Source organism: Psammomys obesus, unplaced genomic scaffold (assembly GCF_907164565.1).
Source record: "Psammomys obesus unplaced genomic scaffold, mPsaObe1.curated_primary_1811, whole genome shotgun sequence".
Lineage (NCBI taxonomy): Eukaryota > Metazoa > Chordata > Mammalia > Rodentia > Muridae > Psammomys > Psammomys obesus.
In genome coordinates, this window is record NW_026595981.1 from 1,908,461 (window position 1) to 1,920,626 (window position 12,166).

At 49.1% G+C, this 12,166-nt stretch overlaps 1 protein-coding gene across 1 annotated transcript in view; it reads right to left on the reverse strand.

The window, feature by feature from the left end:
• The window catches only part of Vps53 (VPS53 subunit of GARP complex), a 54,425-nt gene that overhangs the window by 39,077 nt on the left and 3,182 nt on the right, over positions 1 to 12,166 (reverse strand). The window contains exons 2-3 of the mRNA XM_055619537.1: positions 11,423 to 11,517; positions 675 to 917 (exon numbers count right to left, since the gene is read on the reverse strand). Of these exons, the coding sequence (XP_055475512.1) occupies positions 675 to 917; positions 11,423 to 11,517 (338 nt within the window). The remainder of the gene's footprint in view (positions 1 to 674; positions 918 to 11,422; positions 11,518 to 12,166) is intronic.

The following is a 12,166-nucleotide window of genomic DNA, read 5'->3' on the forward strand; positions in this document are numbered from 1 at the left end:
TCTCCATCTTGTTTTTGAGACAAGGTCTCTCATTAAACCTGGCGCTTGCTAGAGTTGGTCTGACTGGCACCCCTGTGGCCCTGGAACCCTCTTGTCTCTGCCTCCTACTGTTGTGATTACAGGAAAGTGTTGCTAACCCCAGCTGTTTATGTGTGAGTGGAGGATCTGAACTCAGGGCCGCCTGCTTGTGTGGGAGGCACTGTACCCATTCAGCCTTCTCCCCTGCCCCAATCCACCATATCTTTAAACTTAAGGCTGTGCACACAGTATTAGAGGCCGTGGAAGATAGTCAGAGGAAAAGCTTGTCATCTGGTACTCAAGGCACGAACACACTGAACGGGGCTGGAGGGACACTGCCCCTGCAGCTGAATAACTTTTTTTTTTCTGTATTGAAATACATAATGGGCCCAACTCAGTGATGCATTGTGACCTACACTGGTGGCCGGGGAACATGACCTGCTGACAGTCATGGTCAGCTCTGGAATGTCATTAAAGGAGACAGCAGCACCTCAGGCCCTTGGGAGCCCAGGAGGAGTGCTTTCCTTCCCAACATTCTTAGCAGCTCAGTAAACATCCTCCCAACCCCCCACCCCTGTGGCTTTCCTTCGAGCCTCCCATATTTAGGGCTGTTGAGAGCCTCACTTCCTTGCTGAGAGTAAGGAAACAGGACTCACTTAGGCAGGTTGCCAGAGAGGATTTTCCAGGCGTATTCTCGGAGGTACTTCTGGAAGATAGTGGTCAGGGCGATCATGGGCTCGCCCGTGCTGAGCTGCGAGCACTGCACCATGCACCTTTTGTAGTAGACGAAGAGGTCCGCGCAGCTGGGGAGCACGGCCCCCCCCTCCTCAGTGTTGGGCTTGGGTGGGCCCTGCGCTTTGAAGTCAGCCACAAACCGGTCTATCAGCTCGCTGAGGTTTCTAGAAGGGCAGAAATGCTGTTTCACTCGGAGACCAGGCAGGGGTGCTGTTTCCACTGGTGCCACCTAAACCTACAAGCAGGTACATTTTACCCATGTCACCTTCCACCTCCCTGCTCAAAATGGCAGCAATGAAGTCTGACGTTTGTACAGCACTTTGTTCCAGGGCGTCTCATCACCATGTCTGACCCATAAAAGGGCAGGGCACTGCTGCTCATCTAGAAGGCGAGAAGACCGACCCCTGAAACTGTCATACGTCACGTAGCAGAGCTGACTGGAGAACCTGCCACAGAAGCATGCACCCCAGAATGCTGAGAACCAGCCAAAGTCCTGAACACTAACGATGGTGACCATGTCCTAAACACCTACGATGGCCCAGGAGTCATGCTGTACTCTATAATCATGTCATGGAACTTTTAACTCTTTGGCAATAGCCCTCAGAGGTGCCTGTCTTACTAGCTCCCTTCTCCAAATGGCAGGTACAGAAAAGCTAAGCACCTTGCCCAAGACAAGCAGGGGACCCCAGCCTCACGCTTTTCACTACCTTACAGAAAAGCTCTGAGGACAACAAAGATGTAGACATCGCGAACCTCTCGTGCCAGAGGATGGATGCCTGAACTGTGATGTTTTAAAGACAAAATGCCTTCCTTCTTTAAGATGAATAGTTTTTCCTTAGAACTTCTAGAATCAATGGTGAAAGAAAGAAAAGAAAAAAGTAGAGAAGAGAAGAGAAGAGAAGAGAAGAGAAGAAAAGAAAAGAAAAGAAAAGAAAAGAAAAGAAAAGAAAAGAAAAGAAAAGAAAAGAAAAAAGAGAAATCTTGGGCTAAAAGTGGCTGGAGAAAGCTCCAGGCTTGCCAGGACGCGGAGATGACGATGGCTGCTCTTGTCTCCACTCTCCCAGTCAAACGTCCCTCACGCTGCCCCAGCCACCCGAGTCATCAGGAGCTGGATCTCTAGGGCCGTAGCCACTGTCCTCTGCACAGCTGTGGACAATGGGAGGCCCCTCGTGACATGTGGTATGTTTTTAGCTTGCTGGCTAAAGCTACAAGAATCCAGCCGTGTCTTAAAAATATATTTATACAATAAGAAGAAAAAGGCAAAAACCACACACAGCATTGATTAGCAGGAGTAGGAAACAATTGACATTTTACTCCTCCACTGCTTTTGTTACTCAGTTTATGGCATCCAGATGTGGCTGCTTCATCCAGGCCAGGTCTGCCTGCGGAGAGAGGGCCTCTTCAGTTGACCTTTGAAAGTGCCTTGGCCCCCCCATTCTGCACAAACTCTTCTCGCCCTACTTTCTCATGGAGCCCTCACAACATTTCAGCATGGCAGGCATCTAGGCCAGTCACCTCTATGGCCCCATTGCTGGGCCTTCACCTGTCACCTCCCGGCCAAAGCACCTTCCCTCCAGCTCCCTAGGCCCAGGCCTCATTGCACAACTCCAACCAACACCTGCTCCCTCAACTGGAACTGCCATCACCTGCCACTCACTGCCACATGCTTTGTTTTTGGTTTGTTCACGTGTTTTGAGACAGGGTTGCCTCTATAGCCCAGGCTGGCTTTCAACTTACGACTCTCCTCTTGTATTAACCTCTAGAGTGCTGGGATATAGTATGTGCTATACACCAGGCTCTTACTTTTTATTTCCAGATAGGGTTTTAATATGCAGCCCAACTTGTGATTATCCTGCCTCTGTCTCCTCAGTGCTGGAATGATGTGTCTGCATCACAACACCTGGTTTGGGCCCTTGAGTTAACATTGCTGGGATTCAGACACAGGATAAGTAACTGAGGGGCCCATTTAACCAAAGTGGACCTGGCCCTCAGGTTCTCCCAGCATCCCTCAGTCCCTACATACCCCATCCTCTGCCCTGAACTTTCCAGCCCAGAGGCTGGGCTTCCCCTCCCCCAGAAGCTCCTTGCCATAAAATCCAGACATTTTGGTCTGTCTGTCTGTCTCTATCTGTATCTCTCTCTCCTCTCTTTCTGCACATGTGCTTTTTCTCTCTGCTCTCCACTTTTCTGTGCCCCTCTGCATGGTCACTTCTCTGGCCTCATTCCTGTGAATCTGCCCAAAGCTAGCCCCAATAAACCTGCATTTATATACTCTAGTTTGGCTTGAATTGGCTCATTTCACTGGCAAAGTAAACCATTAAACATTTCACCACACCGTGTGGCGAGTCAAGCTTTCCCTACCCTGGTGCATAGTGCATGATGTGTCCCCATGGTGCCTGTTCCCTGGTCTATGCTGTAACTTCACAGCCCTGGGGCCAGCGCTCCAGCCAGCACCTGGTGTTAGAGCGAAGGTCTCCTCCTCCGTGTGCACTATTGGGTCTCCCTTGGAGTGGGGGTGTTTGTTCCCGTTCCCTCAGGGCATTGCAAGGGTTGCTGTGTCAGGCTAACCTTCATGTCGGTGAGCAATGCATGCTCAGATGGTTACCTTCCACGTTGTGTTCTCACAGAGATGGAAGGGGCTGCAGGAGGCAGTGGATGAGGGGGTGCGACATAAGGCAAAGAATGAACTAGTCATCTGAGGAGTCTAATCTCCACACAGACGTGCCAACCAAGGCAGAGGCGGGCTCTGCTGTTAGGTTACTGTAATCACTTGTCTCTTCCATCACCACAACTATCCTAACCAACTTCCTATTTCAGAACCAACCCAATGAGTAAGATTATAATTAATTATGATCATAGAGCATTGAGAAATTGCTCATAAAAACCCTTTAGAGATCTACATTTTCTGCAGTGTCCACCAAGTCCATTGCATACGAGAAAGAAACCTGGTGAGGAAGCTTCCCCGCGCCCTCTTCCCCTCTGCATCCATGTCACACAGGACATGAGATGATGAGCTTTGCAGACGAAGAGTAGAAGATGCCCGGTGGACCCATGAGGTTCATTGCTTATGGGTCACTCCAACTAAATACTGAACACTGACAGTGTGCAAGGCTCGAGGGCTCTAAGTGTAAGATACAGATAAATGTAGCTTACAGGTTATCACTGATTCCAGACATCTCGGCAGATCTTCACGTATTAATGGAGAAATCAACGTGTGGCACAATGATCTGTATCCTGGGACCACGAGGGAGTCTTTTCTACCTGAGAGCAAGTGTGATCAAGTAACAGTTTACAAATGGTCAAGTCCTGGGCAAGGGGTTGTGGGCTGTTGAGGATCCCTGCATGCTTACAACAGTAGCATTTAAGACAGTGACAGGCTGTGGAGAAAGCCTGCAGCAGATCAGAAAGAAAGCATGAAGCCAGAAGAGGTAGAACCAGAGGATTAAGAGGTCATCCTCAGCTACTCAATGAGGTGAGGCCAGCCTGGGCTACAGGAGTTCCTATCTCAGAAGCCCAAAACAAAGAACAGTGAGAACAGACTCCAAGTAAGGGAGATGATGTGAAGGAGAGGAAGAACTCGGCTGAGGGTGAGATGAAAGTAAAAAAGTCTGATCTCGAGTGTGGTAGTAAGACCGCTCCGAGTCACACTGTGATCCCTTCAGACCTTTATCTTTTTTGAGGTTTTATTTACTTTATGTGAATGGGTGCCTGCGCAACATGCGCATGCAGTACCCGAGAAGACCAGAAGAGGGTGTTGGAGCCCCTGGGATTGGAGTTACAGATGGTTGTGGGTGCTGGGTATTAAACCCAGATTCTTTGGGGGCAGCCAGTGCTCTTGACTGCTGAGCCATCTCTCCAGCTCCTCATATTCTTAACGTCACACAACACTTTTGTTCCTCTTTCCTTTTTGGTCCTTTTCTCCTATTAGCTTATAAGATGTGTTAGAAATACAATCTCATTTACTCCTCCCAACAGCTTTAAGCAGATGTTATTATTGCTGTTTTAAAGGTGAAGAAAACAAGGTTGGTAACTTGAAGTGGCTTTGCCCAAGGCCACAGATGTATTGGCACCGACTTGACTGCAGATGTTCCACTCTCCCACCTCAGGCCTAGGGAGCACTATGTGGATGCAAGCCATACTGCTGTTTCTGACTCTCTCACCAGCTGAGAGAGATGTTATGGACATGTGGTTTCTTTCTCTCTATTCTGCACGGCTTGAGCTTTGGACCCAAGAACAGTGTAAGTATCTGCAGGTTTCGCGTGATACACTGATGGGAGTTCTGGTGATTAGGCTGAAAACGAACGAGCAGGAAAGAGTATTACAAGGTGGCATCAGTACCGGGAAAGAATAACAAGGGAGGAGAAACAAGAACCCCATTGCAGACTGGGCTTAGTGTGACGTGCCGATGGATCTGCAATCAGCATTCAGAAGTGACGGTCAGATTGGAAAGGACTGTAGCAGCAGCACTGGGAGACTCCCCAGAGCCCCACCAGACTCAGCACGTGGGCATTCAGGGCTGCTCCCACTAACACGCACCCTTTTCACTTCTCCTGGGCTAAAGGGTGTCTTGCCTCTGGGTGAGCAGTGGGGTTGGGAGGAAACTGGAAGACGGGCTACATACGGACAAATGCAGGAAGCGAGTAAATGTGTCAAGGACGCTAGGAGCCACACTTCTTGCAATTGTGTTATAGATGGTAGTTATCAGCTTGGGAACCCCTGTGACATTAGGTTAGAACAGAGGTCTTGACATGAACACACAGGCGTTAGGGCACGGTATATATGAATATAACCTACGTGTGGAGGCATGGATATTCATGCAGACACATGTTTCTTAGCTCTCTCAGCTGAGTGAACTCCCTCACAACAGAGCTTGGTGTCTGTGATCACTCCCCATGGAGGAAATGGGGAGCCTGGACACACGATAAGCCTGCTACATTTTATTACTGGAAAGAAAGGAAAGTGTTCAGGAAATGATCGGGCATGTAAAGGAGATAAAGAGCCAGCATGTGTCATTCTCTCAGTCTGCTCATCACTATCATCCATACTTCACAGAGACACGGAAACCCGGAGAATAGCCTCAACACCCAGGAATAAAATGTTATGGGGCAAATGGACATTATATGCTCCTTCCCCAAGCTGCTGAGAACAACACATCAGCATTCTGCACATGGCAATGGGGAGACATCAAAAGGCAGGAAGCCCAGACACTCGAACAAGTTACTGGCCTATATATGTCAAACACTTGAAGGTCTCAAAAGGCAGACTGTATTATTCTGCTAGACTGAAGAAGACCAAAAGAAGAAATAAGTACAACTGTGACCCAGGGAGGGATCCTGGATCCAGGAGCTGGAGCTGGAGCTGGAGCTGGAGCTCAGCTGGTAGAGCACCTGCTTAGCATGAACAAAACCCTGGGCTCCGTCTCAGCACCTCATGAACCCGGTGAGGTGGCACGCGCCCGTAGTCAGGTGTAAAAGGCAAAGGTCAGGATAGAGGTGGTTTTAGCAGTCAATCCTTTGCTTTGCAAACAAGCATGGCGACATGAGTTCCACTTTCCCTCTAACCCAACTGATGAGCTTCAGGCCAGTGACAGACCCCACAGCAAAGGACACGGACAGGAGCCATGTGTGGTGGTGAATGCCTGTAATCCCAGCACTCAGGGAGGCAGGCAGGCAGATCTCCGTGAGTTCCAGGCCAGCCTGGTCTACAAACCGAGTCTAGGACAGCCAGGACAAAAAGAAACCCTGCCTCAAAAACCAACCAACCAACCAACCAAAGACATGGCTAGGATGATACTTAAGGCTACTCTCTAGGCTCCACACACACGTGCGCCTCCACCCTTCCACGCACACACATGCACACACTCTTCTCTTTTTAAGTTCAAGTCATCTTCAGCTAGGTAGCACGTTTGAGACCAGCCTGTGATACGTGAGCGCTTGTCTCAAAATAAATTAAGGAATTAATTAAACACAATCTGTAAACTGGAACGTGGCCTCTGGATTTAACTGGGAACAGAGATCAATGTGACTCTGAACACTTTATTACAGTTATGTACACTGGTCCTTCTAAACTTTCATTTATTTATTTTTAAAAATTCACTATTTGTGTGTGTCTGTATGTCTGTGTGTGGGCGCCCTCAGAGGTCAGAAGGACATTGGATTCCTGGCGCTGTTGTTCCAGGCAGCTGTGAACTGCCTACTGTGGGTGCTGGGAACCCGACTTCAGTCCTCTGAAAGTGCAGCCGGTGAGTGCCCTTAGCCACTGAGCCTTCTCTCCAGCCTCCATGTTCGTGTTGTTGGGTTTGCTTGCTTGCTTGTTTGAAGCAGTGCTGGGATTCAAACCCAGGGCCTTACACACACTAGGTAAACACTCTATCTACCACTGGTCTACATCCCTGACCTTTATTTTTCATTTATGTCATGGGGGAGGGTTCGTCTGATTATGTGTATAAATGTATATATGTGTGTGCACAGGGGCTGGAAGAGGTTGTCAGATCACTGAAGACGGGGCGGGGTTCCAGGTGGTTGTAAGCTGCTTGATGTGAGTGCTAGGGGATGAACTCCGGTCCTCTGAAAGACAAGAGTTCTTGTGTTAAGCCATCTTCCCTTGTTTTTAGGACATACACACTAAGGTGTTATGGAGTAAGAGGAAGTCTCATCTCAGACTTGAGAGTTCAAATGCCTTGACACCTGTATGTGTGGAGACCTGTGGGAGTGTGTGGAAGAAAGGCAGGAGAGGTCAACGTGGCTGAGGAGCTGGGTGAAGGGCACACAGCTCTGCAGGCTTTCTGATAATTCAAAATAAAAAAGGACCAGCCACAGTAAGATTGTAGGTGTGACAAAGGTAAGAGGGGGTAGGGATGCTATCAAGTTACTGTAAGGAACTCAGGAGAGGAAGCAGAAACTGAGTCACAGTGACTTCCTGACAAGGAAAACCTCAGGCAGAGTGAGGGCAGAGCTGATGCAGAAATTCTCCCACAGTGGCTCAGGGAAGTCACTACCAGCTTCCCAGCAGAAGGTACAAATCATCCTCTTAGGGTGGACACAGACATGGAAATCCATTTACAGCCTGGAAGGCCAGCTTAGTCTGGCCTGTCACACGGGTGGCGTGTGGGGACTTGCTTCTTGCCTCCTTCCTACATACTGGCTTGTGGGCCTCCTCCTGCTGCTTGGCTATTTGTTGGGACAGGTACAGGCAGAATGTTTCCTGGGCAGGTAGCACACTGAGGAGATGAGAGCACAGCCCCCAGGCCTGACTCCATATGGAGCTTGCAACACTGATGGGGCCACTTTCCACACAGGCATCCTGAACCTGACTGAGAGGGCAGAGTGGGCGCAGTCCCCAGACACGGTTTGTCGTGTGCCAGGGTCTCTTGTCAGTGTGTTTACTCACTTCCCACAGCTACGAACTGGGCTGATGACCGTGCTGCAGACAGGACACACCGACTGAACGTAGTTAAGCGGCATGCTGGAGGCTCCAGGCTACTGAGGACAGAGCTCTGCCTGGGATCCCGGCCCTCGTGTCACACAGACCCCTGCTCTGTCTGCTGGGCTGGCCTCTGTCACCTGAGGGCTTATGAGAGGACTGTGCCCTCCCTTACAGATCTGAGTCATTGGCACAGTCGATCAGTGGCGGCACACATCAGTCTAATCTGAGCTCTTTCTCAGCTGGAGGGTTCTTTGACCAAAAGGAAGAAAGGCATTCTAAAGTCCCTTGAAATCATACTCAACATTCCTATGTCTGTACAATTAATTCTGTTACAAGAGGCCTATGGGTAACTGTTTGTTCTCTTATTTCTGATATTTACACCCGCTGGGCGGGTGCGGCACTGCTGAGGCACAGCCCCAGCCCTCCTTCTACTTTTGAGGCAAGGTCTCACTAAGTTGCCAAGGCTGGCTGTGAACTCACTCTGTAGCCTAGGCAGGCCTTGAACTTGCAATCTGCCCACCCCCGATTCCCCCAGTAGCAGGGATTGTAGGCCCATGCCTGCAGGATTCATGTCAGAGGTTAATAACCGTGTCAGGCATCAGGTCTGACCCTGCTCTGACGGGAGAGGAGATGGAGTTCTTCAGCTCTCTCTGCTTCAAGCCCCTGCTCCGTGCTCCTGCAGCCTCTGCAGCCCCCACCCTGAGGGGCCTGCTGCTCCCCAGGGCTTGACATCCTATGAGGTAAGAAGCCGCCAAGCAGCAGTGCTGCATCTCTTGTAGAGCAAGAGGCCTGGGGAAGGAGGCCTGGCTCTTTGCCCACAGCACCGTGAGCAGTGCTCAGACCTGATGAATCAAGTCCCTGCAAAAAGTGGACAACAAAATTGTGAGAGAGAAAAATGACTCTTTACACCAGGAAGGTCTGGGCCCAATAGCTTTCAGGTCTTTTGAAATAAGAATTATAAGGACATGGGTCGATGGCTGGAGAGATGGCTTGGTTGGTAAAGTGCTTGCCACATAAGCATCAGGACCTGAGCCTGATCCCTAGAATCTGCCTTAAAAAAAATCCAAGTGTGGTGGCACAGACTTACAATCCCAGCACCGGACAGATAGAGACAAGGGGATCCTTAGGGCTCACTGCCAAGCCAGTGCAGCGCGCACACATGCACATGAGCAGGGGTGGGGTGTCAGGGTGCTTTTAAAGAGCAAAAGAGCATTAGTAACGTGTGCCCTCTGTGAGCCTGCTGGACGAGCTGTGGGCAGGGAGGGGAGCTCAGTCTTCTCAAGCATCTTTCTTTTCTTGCTGTGGGGTGACTTACTTTTGCTAACATGGAAGGGCTTTCACAGAGTTTCTGTTCTCAGCAGAAGAAGGTAAGGGTGCTGGCTATTGTGCCCCTGCAGTGATCCACTCAAAACATTCTATTCTTATTGCTTATCCCGAAAAAGGCCTGAAGGCAAGGAGTTGCTCACCCAGAACAGAAGCATTAGAAAGGAAAAAGGAGAGAAAAGATAAAGGAGAATAATCAGAAGGGGTCTCAGTGCTTCCTCACAGCTGTAGTCAGTTTCCTACATGTGTTCTCCTGTGTGAGCCGCAGTGTCTTCCTATGTGGGTCTTTGGAGGCCTGTAACCTAGTCCAGCCTGTGTCCTCACAGTCCGCCCTGCTCCAGAAACCCAACTTTTCCAAACTCCACTGTCCAGTGACTTCAACAGTGAGTCTAGCTATGATAAAGATCTGGGATAAGAAGTATCACCCTCCTTCATGAATTGTCCCCTGTTAGTCCACTAAGGTCTAGTGGATCCTAGACCATTCCTGACTGAGGGAACTAGGCTGGAGGGGCCTGAAAGTCTGTGAAAAAGCATGTGCATTACATGGATGTGTCCAAGACCACAACTAATACAAACAAATGGAGAAGAAGGGAGAATTTCCCTACAGTAGAATTCCAGTTAGAAAGTAGAAAAATGATGGATTAGATTAGATTAGATGGATTAGAAATGACAGAAACAGTCAACATTTGGCAGTGAGAAGTGCTACAGGCAAGAATCACCAAGCCCTGCTAAAATGAGCCAGCAGAGTCACAAGAGGACATTCTCACCTATTATCTCAAATCATTCTCTGCAGACACTTAATATAAAGAAAAAACCCGTACCTGACAGTGGAGAAGGCTGGCAGGCTTCACCTTAGCCAAGAGTGCCAACAGCAGCAGCTGACTGACACATTGAGGATGGCTTTCTTGCCAAAAATATAAAATCTGGACTTTGTTGTCTGGCTGGCCCCAAACTTGAAATTGTCCTGCCTCACCTCCTAAGTGACATGTTATAGTGTGTGCTATCATGACAGTTCATTAATCGATGCTGTGTGTGTCCTTCCAGCCACTCAGAGAGCTGAGGTGAGATGATCACTTGATCCCAGGAGTTTGACAGCAGCCTGGGCAACATAGAAACTGTTTCAAAGAAAGGGGTCTGGCCTGTGTGCTGGGGGATGGGGGTGAGGCACAAGATCAGGCAAATGGAAACTGATGGCATTTCACAGAGCATCTGAACCATCTGGTCAGTCCTGTATTGATGGATGTCAGGGTTGGAAAGACCAAGAGCACGTGAGGAAGTAGTCAGGAGTAAAAAGGAGCCCACAGCTAGGGGCATGGTGATTAGGTCCCGGGCCAGGACCAGGCTCAATCTTACTTTCAGCTTCTTATAGTTATGTTTACATTAAGATGTTCATAAGCCTGGGGAAAGCTAGCAGAAAATTTTTATGCTAATGTTAACCTTTTTTGACAGTCAAAATTACTTCACAATGAAAAGCCAAATTATAACCGAAAGTACATACTTCAGGGGCTGGGCTTTTACGTCTGGGTGCCTGACACTTCGTGGGGTGACGTGTGGTTGGGGCTCAAGAGCTTAGCACCCCACCCACACAGGGGTGGGTGGGGGTGGAGGTGTTCAGACCCACATGAACCTTTAAACAGCTCAGACAGCTTAGCTTTATAAGGAAAACATGCCAGTGTGGTGACACATGCCTTTAGTCTCAGCGCTTGGGTGGCAGAGGCCTGTGGATCTCTCTGAGTTTAAGGTCAGCAAGGCTACGTATGCTGTCTCAAACAAACAAGCAAATTCTAGGCAAGATAAACAATTACACGCAGAAGACATAATGATAGCCTTGATGAGCCTGGAAGAAGCTGTCCTTGAACAGGACCCAACACACTCAGAGGCTAACACACAGGCAGAAAACAGCACGATGCTTGTCACTCACTTGTCCTGGGACTCAATGTACACGTAGAGGTGAGGCTCGAAACACTTGGAGACGATGCCGTGAAACGGGTTATCGGGGGCTCTGGGCTTCTTTGGCTGAAAAGAGATGAAGGGGAATATGAATAAATACGAGCCATATGTTTGAGCAACCTCTGCAAGATTTTAAGCAATTTCAAAGAAAACACCCAGGTTCACTCTTAGCTCACAGAAAAGAGCTGTGGACACAGGGCTACATCATGCCATGGTCCATCCCACAAGCCACTGGCAGCTTGTCAGTATCTTTGACTCGCTGTGTGCGCTGGAAGATTTACTGCTGCTCTGACAGTAGATGAAGCTTTGATTTAGAAGTTCATCATCAGTGGATGCTTTAAAATTTTCAATCTGGGCTGAACTTTTAACCCTTTGTATTGGTAGTTTCTGCCCAGTGTCATTACTGTTCTTATGCATCTTGATGCTAGATGCCGTCTCTCCTCCCTCACAGCGCTCCTTCAGAGGGTCTTACTGCGACAACTACACAGCCCAGGAAGTGGACCACTGAGCTTCCAGCAGCAATCCCAAAGGCACATGGGAAGCCTTGCTATTTCCTGCAGTCGTCCCCAGACTTTGAACTTTCATCAACAAATAATGGAAGAAAGTGAGAACAGGGAGGCCAACAGAGGCGTTGCCGCCTAGTGTCACATTACAGTCCTGTGGCATGAGGGCATCCTGTCTGAGAAAACATGGCTGGCAAACTTACGGTGGGGGG